General features: G+C 42.7%; 1 protein-coding gene across 10 annotated transcripts in view; it reads left to right on the top strand.

Annotated features, from left to right (window-relative positions):
* Nucleotides 1-24,683, top strand: part of LOC121544597 (neurexin-3a-like) — a 647,039-nt gene that overhangs the window by 528,663 nt on the left and 93,693 nt on the right. For all 10 annotated transcript variants that reach the window (XR_005996136.2, XR_005996135.2, XM_045209074.1 and 7 more), the window contains one exon: nucleotides 19,606-19,777. Coding sequence is in view for 8 of the 10 variants with exons in the window: in XM_045209074.1 (XP_045065009.1) it covers nucleotides 19,606-19,777 (172 nt within the window). In the remaining 2 variants the exon portion in view is untranslated. The remainder of the gene's footprint in view (nucleotides 1-19,605; nucleotides 19,778-24,683) is intronic.

Genomic DNA, 24,683 nt, shown 5'->3' with positions numbered 1-24,683 from the left:
CTTTTATTTCTTCTTTTTTTATCGAGTTTTGGCAAAAATGATGTTTGTTTGACACATTTCATATTTTTTCTTTGAAAAGACAGAACTAATTGCAGTTATTGCTACCAAGCCCATCACTGTGTTTATAGTGAGCATGGCAAGACACCCTGGGATACCTCATTAGACTGACTGAGCGTGTAAGACAGTCTGAGACTTGTCACAGAGCGGCAGGTTAAATGCGCTTGAAGTCTGTGAGGATCAGGGCAAAGGCTTTCTGAGGGTTTTCCTTGTGTCCCTCCCTCCTCAGAAAGACCTGACTTTAATCTCTATTAGCCTGGCTTTATGAATCGATGCTTCAGGGTTTAATATTACCTTATAATGCTGTTTGAAAATCAAATGCACCCTGGCCCTCTCCTCTCACACACACACACACACACACACCGACCGACCGACCGACACACACACACACACACACACACACACACACACACACACACACACACACACACACACACACACACACACACACACACACACACACACACACACACACACACACACACACACACACACACACACACACACACACACATACACACACACACACACACAGACAGACACCGACCGACCGACACACACACACACACATACACACACCGACCAACACACATACACACACACAAGCAAACACACACACTACACACTCACACACAAACACTCACACACACACACACACACACACACACACACACACACACACACACACACACACACACACACACACAGTCACACACACACACACACACACAGTCACACACTCTCTCACACACACACAAACACCACACACACAGTCACACACTTTCTCACACACAGTCTCACTCACACACACTCACACACACATACACACACACACACACACACACACACACACACACACACACACACACACACACACACACACACACGTACAAACAAACACAAAACTCTCTCACACCCACACTCTGATACCTACCCCGTTCCCCTCTTTGTTCAGAGCCTAGAGGGGGTGAATGGGGGTGTAATGCATCCCCCTCCCCAGACCCCCTGGCCCCATCTTCTCAGCATGATTCATGGAATCAGTTTAGGATGGATGTCATCATTTCATGTTCCCTCTTTGGGAGTTTTGCAGGCTTAGCGGTAGCTCCTCCAGGCTCCTGTGTGTCTCACAGCGAGCAGGCGACATATGTAATGTGATCCCCCTAAGGTAGATTTCTGATCTGGAAGTTGCGTTAAATTGGCCGGCTGGCAGTTTCGAAAGCTGATGAATTTGAGCTGCTTGTTTTTTTTAGTAGCGGCCAAACCCAAGCTGAGACGAAGAGGGGATGTGGAAGAAATGCACTTGGCCACAACTGTCAGGTCCTACGCTGCATATTGATCTGCCGAGTCGGTTTTGGGTTGGGCAAACACTCTGAAAACAGAACGGCTCAGAAAACCTTGATGGAAAACTGTCACTCTGTTTTGGCTCGTTCTACTGTGGTCAGAGGAATAGGGTTATAACAGGCTGTGTTTGCCAACACTTACAAAGTGCTGAGACTGATGTGAGAGCATGAGGACCAAGTCCCTGAGGCATACATTAATTTCAGGGATAATCACAGTAAGCCTAAGGAAGAGTGGACCTGGTTCTCGCATTTGGTTAGTTTAATGTGCAACAGAGGGAGACAGATTGTAATATCTACATAGAGTATGAGAAGCAGCCCCTGTCTCTGTTAGTTTTATCTCTAGTGTTAATAATAACAGCACCACAACTGAAGCTCTAGTGATGTCATCAACCCTTGAGAGGAGGGTTTGAATGACTCATCATGTTTTAAACATGGCCTCTAGCTTCCGAGAGGAGATTTGTAGAAGCAGCTGTCACCGTGATGATGGCCGAGATGTCAGCGGCTGTAGGCGTATCCCAGAAGACACTGCTTCAAGAGTGCATGGAGGGATGAACTTGCGTTCTCTGACTTTCAACGGGTCACTTTTATTCTCAACCATTTCTCTCTCTCCCTTTCATCTCCTCCAACCTGTCCATCACCCTCAAACATTCACCACAAAGAAAGGAAACAAGCAATTTTCTCAAGCCCGAAGATGTTCTTTTTCGCACACAGGCTTGGGGCAACGTGTATTCATCCCAAAGCGGCGCAGAATATGTTTTAGTCCAAATTGCTGACAAGGTTTCTCTCCAAAATAATTTGTTGGATGTGTTCATTCACAGTGACCTCCAACATGAAGACACATTCAGATGGAGTGTGTCTGTGTGAATGCCGAGCTAGAGATGACACGCAGACAGTAGTAATCACAGTCAGAGTGGATAACGTGCTCTACAGGACAATATGTTGAACAGACATGTGGCTCAGACATGTGGCTCAGAACTAGCCTCATATAAGGACAGATGTGCCTAAAATATAAAATATTCATTGGATTAGTATGGCCACTCTCAACAGTGACAAAGTATGCCAAATGTAAGATTTGAGAACAGGTAGGCTTGATACTGATAAGTAGACATGACTTGATATTTAATAATACATCTTGTCCAAGGTAAAGTTTCAAAGCAGAACAAACCATCCACCTGATATATTGTGCTAATGTTAGCTAGTCTATGATATGCCAGCATCTATAAAAGCACCTGTCCATCCCTAAGCATGACTCAGATCATTTATCTCTTCCACAGAGATGGATATTTAAGTGAATATGTATTTCCACTCCCAAAATACACAGGAGCTTTTAGCCCATCTTAATATAGAGACGATCCAGGAAGGGCAGCATGACTTTGTGAATGATCAAAAGAGAGCGTTATGAAACCCCAGAATAGTGGCAGTTCAGTTGAAGTTTTAATAGTAATCAGACTCGCATAGGAATGTGAATGTGTCCATTATATCCCAAGAGTAGGGTAGACAACAAGCTTAGACCAACTGTGTATAGGCTGGTTTAGTCTACAATAATGTTAGTCTGGGTTTCGAAGCAGACAATGTGATGTCAACAGTACGAGGCGAATGTAACACTGGTTGTTAGAAGAAACACAACACAGTTTGACCTTTCTTCTTATAAAGGCAAGCTCCTTTCATCTGAACACATGGTGCTCGCTCCCTAACTGGGTCAGAGAGCAACTTGGTAGGGGGGGAAGTATGGCTTTTGTTCATTTAACATGATCTAATTTGTGCTATATCATTAAATAATCAGAGATATGGAAGTTGAATGTGTGTGTGTGTGTGTGTGTGTGCCTGCGTGCTTCCGTGTGTGTGTTTGTGTGTGTGTGTGTGTGTTAATGGCATTCAGACATGGTCAGGGTGATTGGAGAGGCGTATGTGCAGGTCTGTGTGTGTTCTGCCCTACTCATGTATATATCATAAAGCCCAGTCGCTAGCGAAAGCTTGTTACCTTCTTGCTGTTGCTACGGTAATGTGTGTTATTTAACACCTCGACGTGTCGCCTCCCCTGTTTATTTCAGTTGATTTAAGTCCTGGTATATAAAGAATGTGGCAGGAAGTTGCGGGTGTTTTGAGTGGTTCATAATGAGGTACTCTAAACTACAGCGGCAAGTCTAACTCTGTAAATCTAAGTCTGTAAGTCTATCTCTGTAAGTCTAACTCTGTAAGTCTAACTTTAAGTCTAACTCTGTAAGTCTAACTGTAAGTCTAACTTGCAGCAGGGGTGTGTACTCCCACCTTTTTTCTTTAGGTAAAACGCTACCCCTCTCTCACTGAGTTTCTATGGGAGACAGACCAGTAGGTAATTAGAAGTCCAAAAGATTCCCAGTGATTTCCAGGCAGTCATAGAGGCGAAGAGGAGAGCATGGATTCTGAAGCTTTAGGTCACCGCAACCACACCAACAATAAAGAACATGCTGGCAAGTCCATCTGCAGAGCTAGTGGGAGAAAATGTGACACCCTCATGGGAGGATAAGCCATCAGGTAGAGGTTGTTTATTATCAATTTCACTTGCTTTGGCAATGTGGATTGCCTTGAAACACCTCTAAGCCACATCACGCCCCTGTCCGTCTCAGAGCTGTTTGCCCTCTCTACCTGTCATTCCCCTGGTCCCCTGGTCCTATAAAACTCAGCCAGTCCTTCCAATAGAACTTAGCCAATCCATCCAATAGAACTCAGCCAGTCCTTCCAATACAACTCAGCCAGTCCATCCAATAGAACTCAGCCAGTCCATCCAATAGAACTCAGCCAGTCCTTCCAATACAACTCAGCCAGTCCATCCAATAGAACTCAGCCACTCCATCCAATAGAACTCAGCCAGTCCTTCCAATACAACTCAGCCAGTCCATCCAATAGAACTCAGCCACTCCATCCAATAGAACTCAGCCAGTCCTTCTAATACAACTCAGCCAGTCCATCCAATAGAACTCAGCCAGTCCTTCCAATAGAACTCAGCCAGTCTTTCCAATACAACTCAGCCAGTCCTTCCAATAGAACTCAGCCAATCTTTGCAATTGAACTCAGACAGTCCTTCCAATAGAACTCAGCCAGTCCTTCTGGTTGAACTCAGCCAGTCTTTCCAATAGAACTCAGCCAGTCCTTCCAATAGAACTCAGCCTGTCCTTCCAATAGAACTCAGCCAGTCCTTCCAATAGAACTCAGTCAGTCCTTCCAATAGAACTCAGCCAGTCCTTCCAATAGAATTCAGCCAGTTTCCAATAGAACTCAGCCAGTCCATCCAATAGAACTCAGCCAGTCCTTCCAATAGAACTCAGCCAGTCCTTCCAATTGAAGTCAGCCAGTCCTTCCAATAGAAGTCAGCCAGTCCTTCCAAAGAACTCAGCCAGTCCTTCCAATAGAACTCAGCCAGTCCTTCCAATAAAACTCAGCCAGTCCTTCCAATAGAACTCAGCCAGTCCTTGCAAAATAACTCAGCCAGTCCTTGCAATAGAACTCAGCCAGTCCTTCCAATAAAACTCAGCCAGTCCTTCCAATAGAACTCAGCCAATCTTTGCAATTGAACTCAGCCAGTCCTTCCAATATAACTCAGCCAGTCCTTCCGATAGAACTCAGCCAGTCTTTCCAATAGAACTCAGCCAGTCCTTCCAATACAACTCAGCCTGTCCATCCAATAGAACTCAGCCAGTCCTTCCATTAGAACTCAGCCAGTCCTTCCAATAACACTCAGCCACTCCTTCCAATAGAACTCAGCAAGTCATTCCAATAGAACTCAGCCAGTCCTTCCAATAGAACTCAGCCAGTCATTGCAATAGAACTCAGCCAGTCCTTGCAATAGAACTCAGCCAGTCCTTCCAATAGAACTCAGCCAGTGCTTCCAATAGAACTCAGCCAGTCTTTCCAATAGAACTCAGCCAGTCCTTGCAATAGAACTCAACCAGTCCTTCCAATAGATCTCAGCCAGTCCTTCCAATAGAACTCAGCCAGTCCTTCCAATTGAACTCAGCCAGTCCTTCCAATAGAACTCAGCCAGTCCTTCCAAATAGAACTCAGCCAGTCTTTCCAATAAAACTCAGCCAGTCCTTCCAATAGAACTCAGCCAATTTCTGCAATTGAACTCAGCCAGTCCTTCCAATAGAGCTCAGCCAGTCCTTCCGATAGAACTCAGCCAGTCTTTCCAATAGAACTCAGCCAGTCCTTCCAATAGAACTCAGCCTGTCCTTCCAATAGAACTCAGCCAGTCCTTCCAATAGAATTTAGCCAGTCCTTCCAATAGAACTCAGCCAGTCCAGCCAATAGAACTCAGCCAGTCCTTCCAATAGAACTCAGCCAGTCCTTCCAATTGAAGTAAGCCAGTCCTTCCAATAGAACTCAGCCAGTCCATCTAATAGAACTCAGCCAGTCCTTTCAATAGAATTCATCCAGTCCTTCCAATAAATCTCAGCTGGTTGCTAGCCCTGTTCTCTAACCATCCCTCTATCCTCTTGTTGTCCTTTCTCTCTAACCCCCCCCATCCTGTCTCTATCTGTCCCTTCTTGTCTTGATCCTTTTCCCCTTCTTCCTCTACGTTCCCATCCTTTCCTCCTTACTCTATCAGTTTCCCCTTCTTCCTCTACGTTCCCATCCTTTCCTCCTTACTCTATCAGTTTCCCCTTCTTCCTCTACGTTCCCATCCTTTCCTCCTTACTCTATCAGTTTCCCCTTCTTCCTCTACGTTCCCATCCTTTCCTCCTTACTCTATCAGTTTCCCCTTCTCCCTCTACGTTCCCATCCTTTCCTCCTTACTCTTTCACTTTCACCTTCTCCCTCTTTACGTTCCCATCCTTTCCTCTTTGTCTGTGACTCCCAGGGCTGCCCTCATCAGCCCTCCACTTCTCCCAGTCGCCTGTTCCTCCTCATTAAGACAAAACAAGTTGCCAGTGAGCTGTGGGGTCAAAGGTAAAAATGACGCACTTTTAAAGTCTCTCTGTCACCCAGACACCACAGCAGCAGACATAAATAAGGCCAGAGAAGAGAGGTACTATAGATGCCTTCGACTCTAACCCCTCTTTACAATCACACAGACACAAACTTTAGTGAATCGTCACTGCAGCGGGCAGTGTCCGATAGTGCTGACTCTCTAACTAATGTGAGAGATTTAGCCGTGTAGCGTTTCTCACCCGTGAACTATGCTTGACTTTCCGGACCCTCTCTTGTCTCCAAAATGACTGATACTGTAGACGGTAATTTACCCTTTGCTAAGCTCCTCCCCCGATTTTGGGGCAACAAATCGCAGGGCTCCAATGGATAGCAACTGACCACGAGTCTGTCACCACGGACAAGTGTTTAAATGGCTAAATAATTCAACCGTGCAGCTGCTTGTGATTCCTGAAATACAGAGCATGTTGATGAAATATTTTTCAAATCCTAAATTATATACTTTTGTTACATTGTTTGCCAGCTAACGCTAGGTAGTTAGCCACTTAATATAACTAGTTTTCCAAAAAAAATGATGTTAGCTAGCTATGTTAGCCATGTTATGAATATAACTCCCATCTGCTGTTGACATCAGCATATGATTTGAGATCACTAGTTAGCTCCAAAAGTGGTTAGTAGTGTTGTGTCGAGGAAAACGTTGCTAATTATGCTGTGATGACCAAGGAGAACCCGCTGACGCTGTATTTTCATCATAAGGTTTATTCATAACAAAGGGTTACAGCGTCGATTTACAGATACCTGCAGATACCTGGAGAATAATCGCCCCATCTCTAATATGATTATTCTGACCTCTTCTGTCCTAACTGTGGTATATATTCTATGTAATCTGATATGGGTGTTCCCCTACAGACCAATCACCTGTCTCCACACAACAGACTTCTTCTGTTCTATGGGGTGTCCCTCTAAAACTGCTCCCTCTAAAACTGAATAAACATCCTCTCAGGTTCCACTTGAAAACGTTAGCAAAGTCATAACTCCTCAGACACTACAGTAGCTTCGACAGTGGCTAGCCATACTACAATCATCATTTTACCAGGTTGAGAAGGGGCTAGCTGCAGCCCAATATGGAGATCGGAGTATGGGCAAGTGGGTGTGTCGAAAGGGAAGTAGTGGGAGTGTGGAAAGGACTGGATGTGTTGAATGTGCTCTGCTATAGATTAGACGGTTTTGATTGAGTTGTGTTTTTATGTTTTTGTTTAATACGACACAACTTCCATACATTGAGCTACCGTACCGCGAGAGTTTGGACTACTATTTGTAAGCCTAGAGGATGTGTCTGAGTCATATATCACTGTTAGTTTTACAGAAATAACTGTAAGTTTTCAGACAATTGTTTATTTTTTTAAATTAAAAGTACTGATGATGGATGTACTTTTGCTTCAGGCGTTGTATGTGTGTGCTTACAGTGACTGTCACCTTGATATTGGCTACTAGTAGGGAGCTACTTCCCACGCCGTTGCCGGATAGTTGTGCTTGGCAAGCGGGAGAGAAGGGCACCCAGTGTTGTTACCATTCATGCCCTCCCCATTAAGTAGACTGTATGTATGTATCAAAATGACATCTAAATGGTTTTAAATAAAATCATGTGAGGGAAAAAAAATGACCATATTAGCTACCCACTCCTTTCAACACACCCACTCGTCCATACTCCGGTCGCCATATTAGTATGCAGCTATCCACTTGTTTTAGTTGATTATTACCCATGTTCTTGCCTTTCCAGTGTTGAATACACATCCCCACTCACAATGTACAGCATATTTTTTCATGATTTTGGTCAAACAAGCCAGTGGTCAACATTTCAGATCTGTCAACATTATATCAACATTATTTCAACATTTAAGAATGTTCTGTTTTGGTTGTTTGGAAGTCCATGGATTACAATGACCCAATGTTAGAAATTCAACAATGCACACCTGTTTTTAACGGGAAACTGGAAGCTTATATCTGTCAGGGAGTACTTTATAGTTTTACAGGGCCCTAAACTCCTCTGCAATTTTGACAATGTGTAAAAAAGGTATGTTTGTATGTGTCAATACTGCAATGCAGGTATAGTTGAATGGAGCCCATGAATTGGCAGTCACTGCAAGAGAGATCAATGGGAAGAAAACATTATTAATCACTACTACATTTCTCTAAAGGCACCATACAGTTTTCACCAAAATAAAGTCGTATATCAAAAAATAGATATGGCACTATATTCTTCTCAGATCTGTGTTCCAGTATCCAGCGGTAGCTGTGAGTATTTACCTGGTTATTCAAATGAACCCATTTCAGTATCCAGCGGTAGCTGTCAATATTTACCTGGTTATTCAAATGAACCCATTTCAGTATTCAGCGGTAGCTGTCAATATTTACCTGGTTATTCAAATGAACCCATTTCAGTATCCAGCGGTAGCTGTCAATATTTAACTGGTTATTCAAATGAACCCATTTCAGTATTCAGTGGTAGCTGTCAATATTTACCTGGTTATTCAAATGAACTCATTGCCTAAAGCTGTAGAAAAACTTGATCTTGTTTCTTATTTCTTTCCACAAATCACAGTGTTGACAGGGAGACAAATTGCAGGGAAGGGAAGAGTGAGTTTGAGTGAATGCTACTCTGAATGTGGTCCTAACACAATCATGACTCAAATAGGAGAAGAAACTAGATTAAAATGACAGTTTATTCACACCGCTCCTGAACAAACCTGAAAACTGGGTCATTTTGGAATGACATTTTGGCAGTTCTATTCCAGGTATAATAAATACAGTGCTGATAAAGGAACCTAGAATGAGATGTCTTCTGGGATCTTTTTCATCCCCAGTTTGATGTAGCTTCCAGCCATCCACAATGTAAGCAAGAGCTTAGCAATTATTCACTTTATCAATAGCAATACTTGCATTATAGCTGAATATCACCGATGATGATGGAGCATACATCATTGTACTCAGTTCATACCTGTGTATGTCAGTGACAGTGAGTGTCCTGTCTTGTCCTGTCCTGTCCTGTCTTGTCCTGTCCTGTCCTGTCTTGCCCTGTGTAAACCATGCTTTACGGTCAGCATTTCAGATTCAATACAAAGTCATTTGAAATACTCTCCCACCTCTTCCACCTCTCCCTCCAGATCTCTCACTCTCACCTCTCTCTTCATCCCTTCTCTCTCTCTCTCTCTCTCTCTCTCTCTTCATCCCTTCTCTCTCTCTCTCTCTCTCTCTCTCTCTCACTCTCACCTCTCTCTTCATCCCTTCTCTCTCTCTCTCTCTCTCTCTCTCTCTCTCTCTCTCTCTCTCTCTCTCTCCGCTCTCTCTCTCTCTCTCTCTCTCTCTCTCTCTCTCTCTCTCTCTCTCTCTCCTCTCACCTTTCTCTTCATCCCTTCTCTCTCTCTCTCTCTCTCTCTCTCTCTCTCTCTCTCTCTCTCTCTCTCTCTCTCTCTCTCTCTCTCTCTCTCTCTCTCTCTCACTCTCTCTCTCTCTCTCTCTCTCTCTCTCTCTCTCTCTCTCTCTCTCTCTCTCTCTCTCTCTCTCTCTCTCTCTCTCTCTCTCTCTCTCTCTCTCTCTCTCTCTCTCTCTCTCTCTCTCTCTCTCTCTCTCTCTCTCTCTCTCTCTCTCTCTCTCTCTAGCTCTATCTCCCTCCTATCTCTCCTTCTCTCTCCCTCCATTCCTTTCCTCTCGAGGACTGTCAATCCAGCAAGTTCTCAGCAGATAAAAATGGCCTGGCATCTGTCTGTGTTTGTAGTGCGTTGCCTGGCTTGGCAAGCACAGCGACAGCAGTAACAGCAGACAGTGAATTAAAAGGCTGGTTTGGCCTCATCAGTGCCTTTGATATCTCCATAAGCCTCAGCCACGGGAGCTCCTGAGTGTGTGTTCTTCATCTCCCAGTGATGGCAGCTTGGAGACGGTTAGTAGATGATAACATATGGTTTATTCCCCCTCTCTGAAAGAGTGTTGAGGGAGTTACGGCTGGTTTATTGACCCTCTCTGTGGGAGTGTTGAGGGAGTTACGGCTGGTTTATTGACCCTCTCTGTGAGAGTGTTGAGGGAGTTACGGCTGGTTTATTGACCCTCTCTGTGAGAGTGTTGAGGGAGTTACGGCTGGTTTATTGACCCTCTCTGTGAGAGTGTTGAGGGCGTTACCGCTGGTTTATTGACCCTCTCTGTGAGAGTGTTGAGGGAGTTACGGCTGGTTTATTGACCCTCTCTGTGAGAGTGTTGAGGGAGTTACGGCTGGTTTATTGACCCTCTCTGTGAGAGTGTTGAGGGAGTTACGGCTGGTTTATTGACCCTCTCTGTGAGAGTGTTGAGGGAGTTACGGCTGGTTTATTGACCCTCTCTGTGAGAGTGTTGAGGGAGTTACGGCTGGTTTATTGACCCTCTCTGTGGGAGTGTTGAGGGAGTTACGGCTGGTTAATGACACTCTCTGTGAAAGTGTTGAGGGAGTTACGGGTGGTTTATTGACCCTCTCTGTGATAGTCTTGAGGGAGTTACGGCTGGTTTATTGACCCTCTCTGTGAGAGTGTTGAGGGAGTTACGGCTGGTTTATTGACCCTCTCTGTGAGAGTGTTGAGGGAGTTACGGCTGGTTTATTGACCCTCTCTGTGGGAGTGTTGAGGGAGTTATGTCAGGTTTATTGCCCCTCTCTGTGAGAGTGTTGAAGGAGTTACGTCTGGTTTTTTCCCCCTCTCTGAAAGAGTGTTGAGGGAGTTACTGCTGGTTTATTGACCCTCTCTGTGAGAGTGTTGAGGGAGTTACGGCTGGTTTATTGACCCTCTCTGTGAGAGTGTTGAGGGAGTTACGGCTGGTTTATTGACCCTCTCTGTGGGAGTGTTGAGGGAGTTACGTCAGGTTTATTGCCCCTCTCTGTGAGAGTGTTGAAGGAGTTACGTCTGGTTTTTTCCCCCTCTCTGAAAGAGTGTTGAGGGAGTTACTGCTGGTTTATTGACCCTCTCTGTGGGAGTGTTGAGGGAGTTACGTCAGGTTTATTGCCCCTCTCTGTGAGAGTGTTGAAGGAGTTACGTCTGGTTTTTTCCCCCTCTCTGAAAGAGTGTTGAGGGAGTTACTGCTGGTTTATTGACCCTCTCTGTGAGAGTGTTGAGGGAGTTACGGCTGGTTTATTGACCCTCTCTGTGAGAGTGTTGAGGGAGTTACGGCTGGTTTATTGACCCTCTCTGTGAGAGTGTTGAGGGAGTTACGGCTGGTTTATTGACCCTCTCTGTGAGAGTGTTGAGGGAGTTACGGCTGGTTGATTGCCCCTCACTTTAAGAGTGTTGAGAAGGTTACTGCTGATTGTCAAAGTCATGTGCTTGGAAGTTGTTTTGTGGTGATGCAGTGTTGAGTCAGCTGATTTGGAAGGTGTGAAGTTGTCTTTAAGTATTCATTCAGTGAGTAGGAGTCTGTAGTTAATCTCTCCCTCTAGTCCTCTCTCTTTCTCTCTCTTTCTCCTTCTCTCTCTCTTTCTCATTCCCTTATTCTATCTTATTCTAATGATCCATTTAGCTGACCTTCTCCTGACTAGTAACCTTTTCTCAGATTCCAGTTAATGTTCAGACCCATCCATTTTGTTTTCTCTCCCAACCAGGTCTCAGGGCATTTCGTAATATTCTGTACGTAAATCTGTGGTACTCGATTTAGTATTATATGTTACGTTAAGTTAGGTTACATTATTAATGGAATAGTGGTCATACGATATCATACAAATTAGAGAACGTATAGTATCATACGTCTTACCTGGTCGTACAATAGCAAACAAATTGGATGATGTAACCTGAGACCAGGGCCGGTTTCCCAAAAGCATCTTAAGGGTAAATTCATTGTGTAAACCTTCGTAGGAGCGTCGTTAAATCTCTGAGCTGTTTCCCAAAAACATCATCACTAAAGTAGCATTTGAAAACGCTTTTTACCGACTGTCTCAGATCACTCCTAGAAAAGCTAAGTGCATTTTGCTAATTGTAGACTACTGTCTGTAGCCTAATTTCTGCATCAATATATTTCATGATGTGCCAAATCTTAATGTAGTGCATTATTGCCGAGTCAGCATTAGAATAAGCCGTCTCAATATTTGCAGTCATAGGTGATAATATCTGTCTAGGAAGCTGATCCGATAGCAGCGCTGCTTCTCTTCCGACCCGGAAAGTCACACATACTTGCTTGTAATAACACACACACACACACACACACACACACATACTCACACACTCACACACACACAAATGGACGCAGGTTGATGTTTATTGTCATGAATCTTAACCTGGAGGCAGAACTGAGTGATTTCTGCTAGATGGGCCAGCTGCGAAGTCAAAATTGTCTATATGGTAAAAAGTTATGCTTTTTAGTCTTCATTTAAGGTTAGTCATTAGAGTTAGAAGTGTGGTTAAGGTCAGAGTTAAGGTTAGCGTTAGGTTTAAAATCAGATTTTATGACTTTGTGGCTGTGCCAGCGATTGACCACTCTGCAGAGCTGCCTCCAGGGCAAGATTCATGACAATAAATGCAAACCTGCCAAATGGACACACACACACAAATGGACACACACACACTCGCACACACACAAGGATACACACACACACACACACACACACACACACGGACACAGACACAGAGCCACTTCGTACAGTCACAATGTCTTGACCTTGACGTTAATAACAACAGTTATGATTTCCTCTTAACAAAGACCATATTGTATCAGTGTCAAGTTGAGCCTCACAGATGCTCTGAAGAAAACAAAAACATGCAGATTAAATGAGCCACATTCTGCCCTATTCAAAGAAACAGATGATCATAGAACAGGCCGTATTCAAACAAATACATGATCATAGAACAGGCCCTATTCAAACAAATACATGATCATAGAACAGGCCCTATTCAAACAAATGCATGATCATAGAACAGGCCCTATTCAAACAAATACATGATCATAGAACAGGCCCTATTCAAACACATGATCATAGAACAGGCCCTATTCAAACAAACACATGATCATAGAACAGGCCCTATTCAAACAAATGCATGATCATAGAACAGGCCCTATTCAAACACATGATCATAGAACAGGCCCTATTCAAATACATGATCATAGAACAGGCCCTATTCAAACACATGATCATAGAACAGGCCCTATTCAAACACATGATCATAGAACAGGCACAACAGACAGTTGACTTTGAGACACAGCAGGACTCTTGGTAACATTATACATGTGTTATAGAGGTTTTTTGCATGTGAAATACATATTATACATGCATTTACATTTAGCAGACACTCTTATCCAGAGCAACTTACATGAGCAATTAGGGTTAAGTGCCTTGCTTAACTAGTCGGCTCGGGGGTTCGAACCAGTGACCTTTCGGTTACTGGCCCAAAACTCTACCTGCAGTTGTCAGCTTCCTGCCTCCTGTTTGTCTCCGGGCCTCTAGAGGTCATCTGTGTTCCCCTCTGCCTTAGTTCTTCCTCGTGTGTCCTTATTAGCTTGATCCAGGTCACCTGTGCCTTGTTTCCCCTAGAGTATTTTAGCTGTGTTTTTTCCCCTGTTCCTCACTTGGTTTTTGAGTCCTGGCTATGTGTCTCCTGCTTTGTCCAAGTAAGCTTTTCTAAGTTATCTTTAGTTTGTTTTTCTCCCCTCGTGGAGTTATTTTGTTTTGCCTCCTGTTTTGTTACTCTACCTCTGTTAATATACCTCTTTCTGAGAAGAACTTTTGTTGGACTATTTTTGAAGTGCAAAGAACCTTTTTGTTACATTAAATCTACTTACCTGGAGTATTGCCTTGGGTGTTTCATTTGGGTCCAACTATACCTCCTCTGTGGCTAAGGGGTAGAACCCCCAGCTCCCCACATCTGAGACCGGAGTTCTAGCCCAGCTTGTGACAGCAGTATGTTACGTTTAAACCCCTTTTTCATGGCTGTGACATGCAGCCTGTAATTGTGGCACCCACTCGTGCTCTCAACATGCATAATGCATGAACACCTGAATAGGTACATACTGTTGAGGTGAGTTAAATGCTCTTTTTGGCCCTTCTGATTCTGTTAATAATATGGCTCCTCTTTGATAAAATGATTCTGTCACCACTGGGTTAGAGCTTGACCCTGGAAATATCTCTGTCTGAACACTAAACGACCAACCTTACATGCCTCAATTATCTAGCATTAGTTAAATTGCCTTTGGGGGTTTTAGACCTTTTGGCTTTCACATTTGTTGATAATTGTTCTAATTTCTTGTCAATTTTGGCTTTAAAAGCAAATACTATATCGAGCCATTAGAGACAATTCCTTACGCAAAGGTTTCTAGCTAAGACGTCAACAATAGGTCTGTTTTACACTAAACTGTTATTACCTGTTATGGCAGTTAGCAATGCCATGTTATTACCTGTTATGGCAGTTAGCAATGCCATGTTATTACCTGTTATGGCAGTTAGCAATGCCATGTTATTACCTGTTATGGCAGTTAGCAATGCCATGTTATTACCTGTTATGGCAGTTAGCAATGCCATGTTATTACCTGTTATGGCAGTTAGAAATGCCATGTTATTACCTGTTATGGCAGTTAGCAATGCCATGTTATTACATGTTATGGCAGTTAGCAATGCCATGTTATTACCTGTTATGGCAGTTAGCAATGCCATGTTATTACCTGTTATGGCAGTTAGAAATGCCATGTTATTACCTGTTATGGCAGTTAGAAATGCCATGTTATTACCTGTTATGGCAGTTAGAAATGCCATGTTATTACCTGTTATGGCAGTTAGCAATGCCATGTCCTGTATAATACGCCAGCTGAGACACCGCTTTGTCTCGTGTGTGTTGAAAAGAGCAATAACATGATGGCCTTGGGTCAGAGTAACTGCCATTACGAAATTATTAAATTATATTTCCTGATACCCAACGCAAGACGTTGACTCACCGTTAATTACTGTGAAAAGTGTGTTTTCATAATCACACTACGGTATAATCAACTTAATTATTGTAAAGTGGCCGGAAAATTGTTTTTTGCTGCTATTGAAGAATGAACTGGCTGTTTTTATTGTTCCATCAGTCACTCAGATACATCGACTTCTAGCTTACCCCAGCCTTTCATTGATGAAACAACTTGTCATCGCCGCTTCATTCTCACTCTCGGCTCCCATCTCTACAGACAAGCCTCCATTACGTTATCAGCAGTTAACACGCCATTCTCTCGCAGGGAGCCCTGTTCATTTCTTAACCACTTATCAATTTGTGCAGGCGATACCATGGAATCACCCTGCCATCCCTGTGTGTTCAGCGCTTCAGCACACTGCCACGCTCCAATGGATGGATCACTATTTTACGCCTGTCTTTATCTTGCCGTAGAGTGAGGTGCGTGAAATGGCAGCTCCATTAGGAGAATATCTCAAAGGGGCCATGGTGATGGAGTGTTGCCTTTGGTTTCATTCACTGTTTAAAGGAGCCCCCCCATGCTCCTTGAAGCCTGACAATATTTCATGGCTAATTATGTTGTTTATTTTAAATTTGTTAAGGACATTCATAGTGAACAATTCAATAGAGAGGCATTTTAATAAGCTTACTGCTGGCTGTACAAAATACTACATATCATCAATATCATCACAACAACACATTTTCGACAGATTTCATGAATAAACTATTTGGAAATGTGAAGCTCCCATGACTTTATAGATTAAACCCATCTCTGATTGTTTTATTGAATGAGAATCACTTTAGCATTTAGTACTATGAGAGAGGAGGGAAGGATTTAAACTAAATGAAAGCTGTGTGCAAAACGGTAACATTTGCTGCGGGTGTAAAACATGTGGGTGGTATTTAAACCATGGTCCTTGACGTTACGAAAATGTTAAAAGAAGCGAGAGGAAAGCCCACGATCAAAAAGTCTAAATACACTGATTCACTTTTGATTCCACTTTCATAAAGAAGATATGACAAAATGCTTTTTCTGTGTTTCCACCCGTTTTCATCATGTGAGTTATCTAAGAACTCAAAATGTTCCCCTCAGTTTAAATAAATGAACAGGAAGTTACACAGAAATACATCCTGTTCCAAGTTACATTTGCATTTAACATTTCTGCAAAATTCAGACCACCTACAAAACCTGTAACTTAAAAAAGATAGCCAAAAAAGTTAGCAAATTAGCATTATTTCAAGGAAGTTATTATATAGAATTAATCCTTAATCAATCTCAATCCCCCTGTTATTACTGACCAAATGACTGTACGTAACTCTGTACAGTATCTTCTACTTCCTGTCCGAACTTGAGAGCCCTGGCCTAGATTGCACCCAGGCCAGTGGTGATGAATGCACAACAAGGTGATGATAACACATCTCCCTCGATACTGTTCATCATCTGTCCTTAGACTCTGATCTGTATACGGATGAGGAGGTGATTCCAGCTTTGGTTAACTAGATTGCACCCAGGCCAACTCTACCCACATGTACATATTACTTCAACTACCTCGACTAGCCGGTGCCCCCGCACATTGACTCTGCACCGGTACCCCCTGTATATAGCCTCCCTACTGATATTACACATTGACTCTGTACCGGTACCCCCTGTATATAGCCTCCCTACTGTTATTACACATTGACTCTGCACCGGTACCCCCTGTATATAGCCTCCCTACTGTTATTACACATTGACTATGCACCGGTACCCCCTGTATATAGCCTCGCTACTGTTATTACACATTGACTCTGTACCGGTACCCCCTGTATATAGCCTCCCTACTGATATTACACATTGACTCTGTACCGGTACCCCCTGTATATAGCCTCCCTACTGTTATTACACATTGACTCTGCACCGGTACCCCCTGTATATAGCCTCCCTACTGTTATTACACATTGACTCTGCACCGGTACCCCCTGTATATAGCCTTCCTACTGTTATTACACATTGACTCTGTACCGGTACCCCCTGTATATAGCCTCCCTACTGTTATTACACATTGACTATGCACCGGTACCCCCTGTATATAGCCTCGCTACTGTTATTACACATTGACTCTGTACCGGTACCCCCTGTATATAGCCTCCCTACTGATATTACACATTGACTCTGTACCGGTACCCCCTGTATATAGCCTCCCTACTGTTATTACACATTGACTCTGCACCGGTACCCCCTGTATATAGCCTCCCTACTGTTATTACACATTGACTCTGCACCGGTACCCCCTGTATATAGCCTCCCTACTGTTATTACACATTGACTCTGTACCGGTACCCCCTGTATATAGCCTCCCTACTGTTATTACACAATGACTCTGTACCGGTACCCCCTGTATATAGCCTCCCTACTGTTATTACACATTGACTCTGCACCGGTACCCCCTGTATATAGCCTCCCTACTGATATTACACATTGACTCTGCAGCGGTACCCCCTGTATATAGCCTCCCTACTGTTATTACACATTGACTCTGCACCGGTACCCCCTGTATATAGCCTCCCTACTGTTATTACACATTGACTCTGTAGCGGTACCCCCTGTATATAGCCTCCCTACTGTTATTACACATTGACTCTGCACCGGTACCCCCTGTATATAGCCTCCCTACTGTTATTACACATTGACTCTGCACCGGTACCCCCTGTATATAGCCTCCCTACTGTTATTACACATTGACTCTGCACCGGTAACCCCTGTATATATAGCCTCCCTACTGTTATTACACATTGACTCTGCACCGGTACCCCCCTGTATATAGCCTCCCTACTGTTATTACACATTGACTCTGCACCGGTACCCCCTGTATTTAGCCTCCCTACTGTTATTACACATTGACTCTGCACCGGTACCCCCCTGTATATATAGCCTCCCTACTGATATTTTATTTTACTTCTGCTCTTTTTTTCTCAACACTTTTTTAGTTGTTGTTTTATTTTTACTTTTTTTGTAAAAAATAAATGCACTGTTGGTTAAGGGCTTGTAAGTAAGCATTTCACTGTAATGTCTACACCTGTTGTATTCGGCGCATGTGGCCAATAACATTTGATTTGATTTGATTTGAAATATGAGGGAAGTAACAAGAGGTTGAGAGAAGAGAGGCTAGAGGAAGGGGATTTTTATCTATCCTGTTGCTTAGTCCACTTTACCCCTACCTGTGTGTACATATCTACCTCGACCCCTGCACATCGACTCTGTACTGGTACTCCCTGTATATAGCCAAGTTATCGAAACTCATTGTGTATTTATTCCTCCTGTTATTATTTTTCTATTTGCTATTATTTCTCTTTCTTTCTTTTATCTTAACTCTGCGTTGTTGGGAAGGGCCAGGTCAGTAAGCGTTTCACTGTTAGTCTACACCTGTTGTTTACCAAGCATGTGACAAATACAATTTGATTTGATTTGTTGCTGAAAAGCGTTTAGCGTGTCTTTTGGAGCATTTTGGAAGGTTATTATGAGTAACACCAGAATCGCAGCTAATTGACTGATGTTGACACATTGAATGTGGTGTGGATCAGGTAGCTTAGTGGTTATGACCGTTGTGCCAGTAACCGAAAGGTCGCTGGTTCTAATCCCCGAGCCGACTAGGTGAAAAATCTGTCGATGTGCCCTTGAGCAAGGCACTTAACCCTAATTGCTCATGTAAGTCGCTCTGGATAAGAGCGTCTGTAAAATGTAAATGCAAAGGTGGTGTCATAGAATTAGTAGTACTATATCCAGATGGTGACATTTAGTTCTACCCGTTAGCCACGATAGAGTCAGGTTGCTCCCTGGTTGGTTGATGATCACAGGTTGGTTTACAGTGAGGAGGTGGAATTGGTCACCTGACCGGTGATGTCTGTTCTCTTCCGCCATGTGACTCTGTGAGCCTTCACTGCTCATTAATCTAGCATATCTCTGGTTTATTCAACACCATAGATTTTTTGCAGGTATATACTCTGTGTGTGTGTGTGTGTGTGTGTGTGTGTGTGTGTGTGTGTGTGTGTGTGTGTGTGTGTGTGTGTGTGTGTGTGTGTGTGTGTGTGTGTGTGTGTGTGTCTGTCAGTGTGTGTGTGTGTGTGTGTGTGTGTGTGTGTGTGTGTGTGTGTGTGTGTGTTATCCAGCAGAAGAGGGCCTTTAAGGTTAATATAATGGATTATTCAAGGACTGAATAATAAACAAAAACAAGAGAGCTAGAGAATTAAACCTTGAATTCCTTAGTTTTCATTTGCTTCCACAGACTCTAAGCAATAAAGTAACACTTCTAGCATTTATTCATTCAATTACCTCGTTTTTAGCAACAAGATAGTTCAAAAATGTAAAAAAAGCACTAAATTCATTATTTTGTTTTTTCTTCTAGGAACAAGGGAAGATTGGTGTGACGTTTAACATTGGCACAATGGACATCAGCGTGAGAGAGAATAGCACACCTGTGAATGACGGGAAGTACCATGTGGTACGTTTCACCAGAAACGGGGGTAACGCCACACTCCAGGTGGACAACTGGTCTATCAACGAACACTTCCCAGGAGGTATGGAACCTCCCTCTCACTACACCTGCATGGTTTCACCTGTGTGCTGCGATAATATAATATCATATATATGGTATTGTCTAGTCAACTTTCAGAGTTCTTGGTTTTATAGATAATATAATATCATATATATATAAACAGTAACAGTACAGTAACAGGACAGTAACAGTACAGTAACAGAACAGTAACAGAACAGTAACAGAACAGTAACAGTAACAGTAACAGAACAGTACAGTACAGTACAGTACAGTACAGTACAGTAACAGTAACAGGACAGTAACAGAACAGTAACAGTAACAGAACAGTAACAGAACAGTAACAGAACAGTAACAGTAACAGTAACAGAACAGTAACAGTAACATTAACAGTAACAGAACAGTAACAGTAACAGAACAGTAACAGAACAGTAACAGTAACAGTAACAGTAACAGTAACAGTAACAGTAACAGAACAGTAACAGTACAGTAACAGAACAGTAACAGAACAGTAACAGTACAGTAACAGAACAGTAACAGAACAGTAACAGTACAGTAACAGAACAGTAACAGAACAGTAACAGTACAGTAACAGAACAGTAACAGAACAGTACAGTAACAGTAACAGGACAGTAACAGTACAGTAACAGAACAGTAACAGAACAGTAACAGAACAGAACAGTACAGTAACAGTAACAGTAACAGTAACAGTAACAGAACAGTAACAGAACAGTAACAGTAACAGTAACAGAACAGTAACAGTACAGTAACAGAACAGTAACAGAACAGTAACAGTAACAGAACAGTACAGTAACAGTAACAGGACAGTAACAGAACAGTACAGTAACAGTAACAGTAACAGGACAGTAACAGTACAGTAACAGAACAGTAACAGGACAGTAACAGTACAGTAACAGAACAGTACAGTAACAGAACAGTAACAGGACAGTAACAGAACAGTAACAGAACAATAACAGTAACAGGACATAACATCTCCCATAAGAGCTGTGTATTCCCTTTTACCTGTCACTCATAGGGTCCCTTCTAGAAATACATTTCTCTCTTTCTTCTTCTCTCTCTCATTGTACATGTTAGTCATTTAACAGACGTTCTTATCCAGAGCCACTTACAGTAGTGAGTGCATACATTTTCATACTTTTTTTGTACTGGTTCCCCGTGGGAATCGAACCCACAACCCTGGCATTGCAAGCGCCATGCTCTACGAACTCTCTCTTGTGCCACACACACACAGAAACACACTGAGTGGAGCAGCGTGGCCTCAGCGTCTCGGAGGCCTGTCAGTATCACTCACATTAAATACTCCATACTGGTCGACAGTGTTCCATGTGGCCTGATTACTTCAACACAGACATGGACTCTCTGGTGGGAACAGGAGTGAAATCACTTCTCTCACTTCTCAATTCAATTCAATTCAAAGGGATTTATTGGGTTGGGAAACATATGTTTACATTGCCAAAGCATGTGAAATAGATAGGAAACATTTTGTGGGCAGTGTGCACATAGCCTGTCTTTGCCTACGGCGGCCTCTCTCAATAGCAAGGCTATGCTCACTGAGTCTGTACATAGTCAAAGCTTTCCTTAATTTTGGGTCAGTCACAGTGGTCAGGTATTCTGCCACTGTGTACTCTCTGTTTAGGGGCAAATAGCATTCCAGTTTGCTCTGTTTCTTTGGTAAATTCTTGCCAATGAGTCAAGTAATTATCTTTTTGTTTTCTCATAATTTGGTTGGGTCTAATTGTGTTGTTGTTTCTGTCCTGGGGCTCTGTGGGGTCTGTTTGTGAACAGAGCCCCAGGACCAGCTTGCTTAGGGGACTCTTCTCCAGGTTCATCTCTCTGTAGGTGATGGCTTTGTTATAGAAGGTTTGGGAATTGCTTCCTTTTAGGTGGTTGTACAATTTAACGTCTCTTTTCTGGATTTTGGTAAATAGCGGTTATCGGCCTAATTCTGCTCTGTATGCATTATTTGGTGTTTTAGGTTGTACGCAGAGGATGTTTTTTTGCAGAATTCTGCATGCAGAGTCTCAATTTGGTGTTTTTCCCATTTTGTGAATTATTGGCTGGTGAGTGGACCCCAGTCCTCACAACCTTAAAGGGCAATGGGTTCTATAACTGATTCAAGTATTTTTAGCCAGATCCTAATTGGGATGTCGAATTTTGTGTTCCTTTTGATGGCGTACAAGGCCCTTCTTGCCTTGTCTCTCTGACCGTTCATAGCTTTGTGGAAGTTACCTGTGGTGCTGATGTTTAGTCCGAGGTAGGTATAGTTTTGTCTGTGCTCTAGGGCAACGGTGTCTAGATGGAATTTGTATTTGTGGTCCTGGCAACTGGACCTTTTTTGGAACACCATTATTTTTGTCTTACTGAGATTTACTGTCAGGGCCCAGGTCTGACAGAATCTGTGCAGAAGACCTAGGTGCTGCTGTAGGCCCTCCTTGGTTGGGGACAGAACCACCAGATCATCAGCAAACAGTAGACATTTGACACTAGATTCTAGTAGGCTGAGGCCTAGACTTTTCTAGTGCCCTCGCCAATTCATTGATATATATGTTGAAGAGGGTGGGGCACAAGCTGCATCCCTGTCTCACCCCACGGCCCTGTGGAAAGAAATGTGTGTGTTTTTTGCCAATTTTAAACGCATATCCCATGGTAGTTATTGGGATCAGTCCTTGGTTCCAAATATTGGGGAAGATGCCAGAGCTGAGGATGATGTTAAAGAGTTTAAGTATAGCCAATTGGAATCTGTGGTCTGTATATTTTTTCATTTCATTTAGGATACCATCAACACCACAGGCCTTTTTGGGTTGGAGGGTTTGTATTTTGTCCTGTAGTTCATTTAATGTAATTGGAGAATCCAATAGATTCTGGTAGTATTTGATAGCTGAATATAAGATTTGTAATTGATCATGTATATATTTTTGCTGTTTGTTCTTTCTTTTAGAGCCAAAAAGATTGGAGAAGTGGTTTATCCACACATCTCCGTTTTGGATAGATATCTCTTTGTGTTGTTGTTTGTTTAGTGTTTTCCAATTTTCCCAGAAGATTCTATGGATTATTCAATTACATTGAGCTGATTTCTGACACACTGCTCCTTTTTTTCCTGTAGTATTTTTCTGTATTGTTTTAGTGATTCACCATAGTAGGCTCAGGTTTTTTGGGTCTCTATGTTTTTGGTTAGTTGGTTTCTCAATTTATTTCTTAGGTTTTTGCATTCTTCTCTCTCTTTCTCTTTCTCTTTCTCAATCTGTCTCTCTGACACCACACACACAGACACACACACACACCACACACACACACACACACACACACACACACACACAATGACATACAGTGATCAACACTTGACAAGATCTGTTTCATTTTTAAATAGGGACTTCTTGATATCTCTATAGCCTACTCTGTCCCTGCTTGGTTTAAAAGTAGCCCATTTAGGCTTTTAATCCAATCACCTCTCTCCCAAATTGGCAGATAATTTCCAGATTAGTAAAGCCTGTAATTCAACCTTAATTAATCTCCCTCCCCTCCTGTAATATCATTGTCATTTGTGACCGACCGCCTTGATTCAGTCTTATGTAGCAAAATTTGAAATTGTGTTTTTTACATTGGATAAAAGCAGAGACACAGAGCTACAAAATGGTATATCATACACTACATTTAACATTTACATTTACATTTACGTCATTTAGCAGATGCTCTTATCCAGAGCGACTTACAAATTGGTGCATTCACCCTATAGCCAGTGGGATAACCACTTCACTTTTTTTTTTTTTTTTTTTTTTTTTGGGTGGTGGGTAGAATGATTACTTTATCCTATCCCAGGTATTCCTTAAAGAGGTGGGGTTTCAAATGTCTCCGGAAGGTGGTGAGTGACTCCGCTGTCCTGGCGTCGTGAGGGAGCTTGTTCCACCATTGGGGTGCCAGAGCAGCGAACAGTTTTGACTGGGCTGAGCGGGAACAATATGAAAGTAATTCTGCTTTGAATATTGATAAACTTGTAATCTCACTTTTGAGAAAATGCCTTTGAATGTTTTGGTACCTAGTGAAGAGCTCTTCTTTGTCTACATCCATTCAGCATCGTTCACACCCTCTTAAGATTTAGCCCCACCTATCTCGTTTCGCTCTTGGAGCATTCAGAGCGCACACTTGACACTCTGGCCGATGAGTAGGGTTGATCGGAGTGCTCTGACCTCACAACGGCAGTCAACAACATCAAGCTGGCTAACATTGGCTAGCTTGCTATTTACTTTCAGACACAAAATGGGGATTATGGTTAATTGTTTACCTCTGGATAACAAGAAAACAGCCTAAACAGCTCTGCTAGCAAAAATACATTTTTTATTTTTTGCCGAAGTTTACTGACACAAGCCATATTCAACGGGTGTTGTGCGTTAGTAAATTCATCAGTTATTCTGTGCTCTGGCACACTCAAACTGAATTTACTAACGCACCCAAAATGGTTACTTGCATAGTGGAGTCTTTTGTTAAGACATGTAGCTAGCTAGCTAGATAAACAATTAACCTAGCTAGGTAAACAATGTGTAAGATCATACACGTCACATAACATTAGTTAGCTAGTGAGCCAGCTAGCTAACGTTAGCTAGTTAAACAATGAACCATAGTGCCAACTCAACATTTGAAACTTGTAATATCTCTAAATGTAGCTAGCTAGATTATCTTACCCTTATACATCATGCATTATGGACGCGTCTCCCTGTCACGGATGTAATCCGGAGAGAGGTGTTTTCTCCATCTCTTTAGCTATCATACCTTAATTCCACTGATTTCCACTCGATCCTCTAGTAAGTGGAAAGCAACACTTATGCAGCTCCACTACACAATATTTTTTTTTTTTTAAAGCAGCGTTAGACAGGATTACCTACACATACTGACCAGCTCAAATAGACAGAAGCCTT

The sequence above is a fragment of the Coregonus clupeaformis genome, chromosome 29, assembly GCF_020615455.1.
Source record: "Coregonus clupeaformis isolate EN_2021a chromosome 29, ASM2061545v1, whole genome shotgun sequence".
In the NCBI taxonomy this organism is placed as follows: domain Eukaryota; kingdom Metazoa; phylum Chordata; class Actinopteri; order Salmoniformes; family Salmonidae; genus Coregonus; species Coregonus clupeaformis.
This window is presented reverse-complemented; position numbering and strand designations above follow the sequence as displayed.